The 1,594-nt window shown below is 48.6% G+C and overlaps 1 protein-coding gene across 1 annotated transcript in view; it reads left to right on the top strand.

Annotated features, from left to right (window-relative positions):
• NCAN (neurocan) overlaps positions 1-1,594 on the top strand; it is a 54,498-nt gene that overhangs the window by 49,474 nt on the left and 3,430 nt on the right. The window contains 1 exon segment of the mRNA XM_006147094.2: positions 138-282. Coding sequence (XP_006147156.1) covers positions 138-282 — 145 coding nt within the window.

The following is a 1,594-nucleotide window of genomic DNA, read 5'->3' as shown; positions in this document are numbered from 1 at the left end:
GAAAATGTAAATTCCTTGGGAGTTGGAGGCAGGTCTGACCAGGGCGGGGTCCCACAGCAGGCGTTGCAGAGCCAGCCTGGGCTGAGACCCAAGTCCCCTCCGCACCTTCTTTCCCGCGCCCCCCTCCATTCCTGCAGCAATACGAGAACTGGCGGGAGAATCAGCCGGACAATTTCTTTGCGGGTGGAGAGGACTGCGTGGTGATGGTGGCCCACGTGCGCGGCCGCTGGAACGACGTCCCCTGCAACTACAACCTCCCCTATGTCTGCAAGAAGGGAACAGGTAATGCCACACCCCCTCCCTTCCTGCACCTCGGGCTACTGGTTCTCTGATTGGATACTGAGAAATCTCACTATTATCTTGTTTGCTTGCTTGTTTTCTTGCTATAGGGGACATGCACTCCCTAGAAAGAGAGCGAGTGGGAGAGAGAGCGAGTGGGGGCGGTGGGGGAGTGAGAAATCACCCCATGGGGAGGATGACCATGCTGCAATCCCTTGTCTCCATTCTCGTCCTGGGATTTTAGGCATACGCGCACATGCAACCAGAGTGATTTTTCTTTCTTTTTCTTTTTAAATTTATTAATGTATTAATTAATTTATTTATATTTGGAGAAGTTTTTGCTATAGGGTGCATGCGCTCGCCAGAAAGACAGAGAGAGAGACAGAGAGACACAAAACGAGAAATCACCCCCCAGGGGGGATGGCCACGCCGCAATCCCCTCTCCTCCATTCTCCTCTCGGGATCTTGGGCACTCACGCACACGCGCCCGGCGTGAGTTTAAGCCACTGGGTCCGGGACTCGAACCACAGTCGACTACATGGGAGTCCAGCGACGTAGCCATTACACCAACTGCTGGTCCCCCCAGAGTGATTTTCAAGATGCGATCAGCCATATTTGATCCAACACCTTAACCATCACACCACTGGCCCACATACATTTTTTATTTATTTATTTATATATTTTTTAATAATTATTTTTTTATTTTAGTTTGTTATTAGTGTTTTTAATTTGTTTGTTTGCTTTTAATTTAACCAGAGAAGTGGAGAGAGATAAACGGAAAGAGGGAAAGCAAGCTGCCAGGTTTGGGACTTGAACCACAGTCAGCCATGTGGGCATCTAGTGCCTTAACCAGCATACCCCCTGCTGGTCATAGGGCATGTATGCTCACTGGAGAGGGACAGAGAGAGGGAAAGTGAGTAATCACTTCCGGGTAGAGGGTGGGGGAGGGCATGCCACAATTGCCTCCATTCTCCTCCTAGGATTTTGGGCATGCATACCCATGTGTCCAGAGTGATTTTTCAAGCCACCAGGTCTGGGACTTGAACCACTGTCACCTATGTGAGTGTTCAGTATCTTAACCACCACACCACTTGCTGGCCCTGGCCCTCATATATCTTTAAAGATGAGAATTACCAACTCTTTATATAGGACAAACTATTTGTGTATATTTAGGAAACCTGCCAGTTCAGCTGCTTTGCTCAATTTTCTCTTGGCTTGTTGATCTTACTGATTTTTTTTTTGGAGAGGTTTTTTGCTATAGGGCACATGCACTCGCCAGACAGACAGAGACAGACAGAGAGACAGAAAGCGAGAA

Source organism: Tupaia chinensis, unplaced genomic scaffold (assembly GCF_000334495.1).
Source record: "Tupaia chinensis unplaced genomic scaffold, TupChi_1.0 Scaffold000201_1, whole genome shotgun sequence".
NCBI lineage: Eukaryota > Metazoa > Chordata > Mammalia > Scandentia > Tupaiidae > Tupaia > Tupaia belangeri.
The sequence above is the reverse complement of the archived record's forward strand: the minus strand, read 5'-3'. Positions and strand labels throughout refer to the sequence as shown.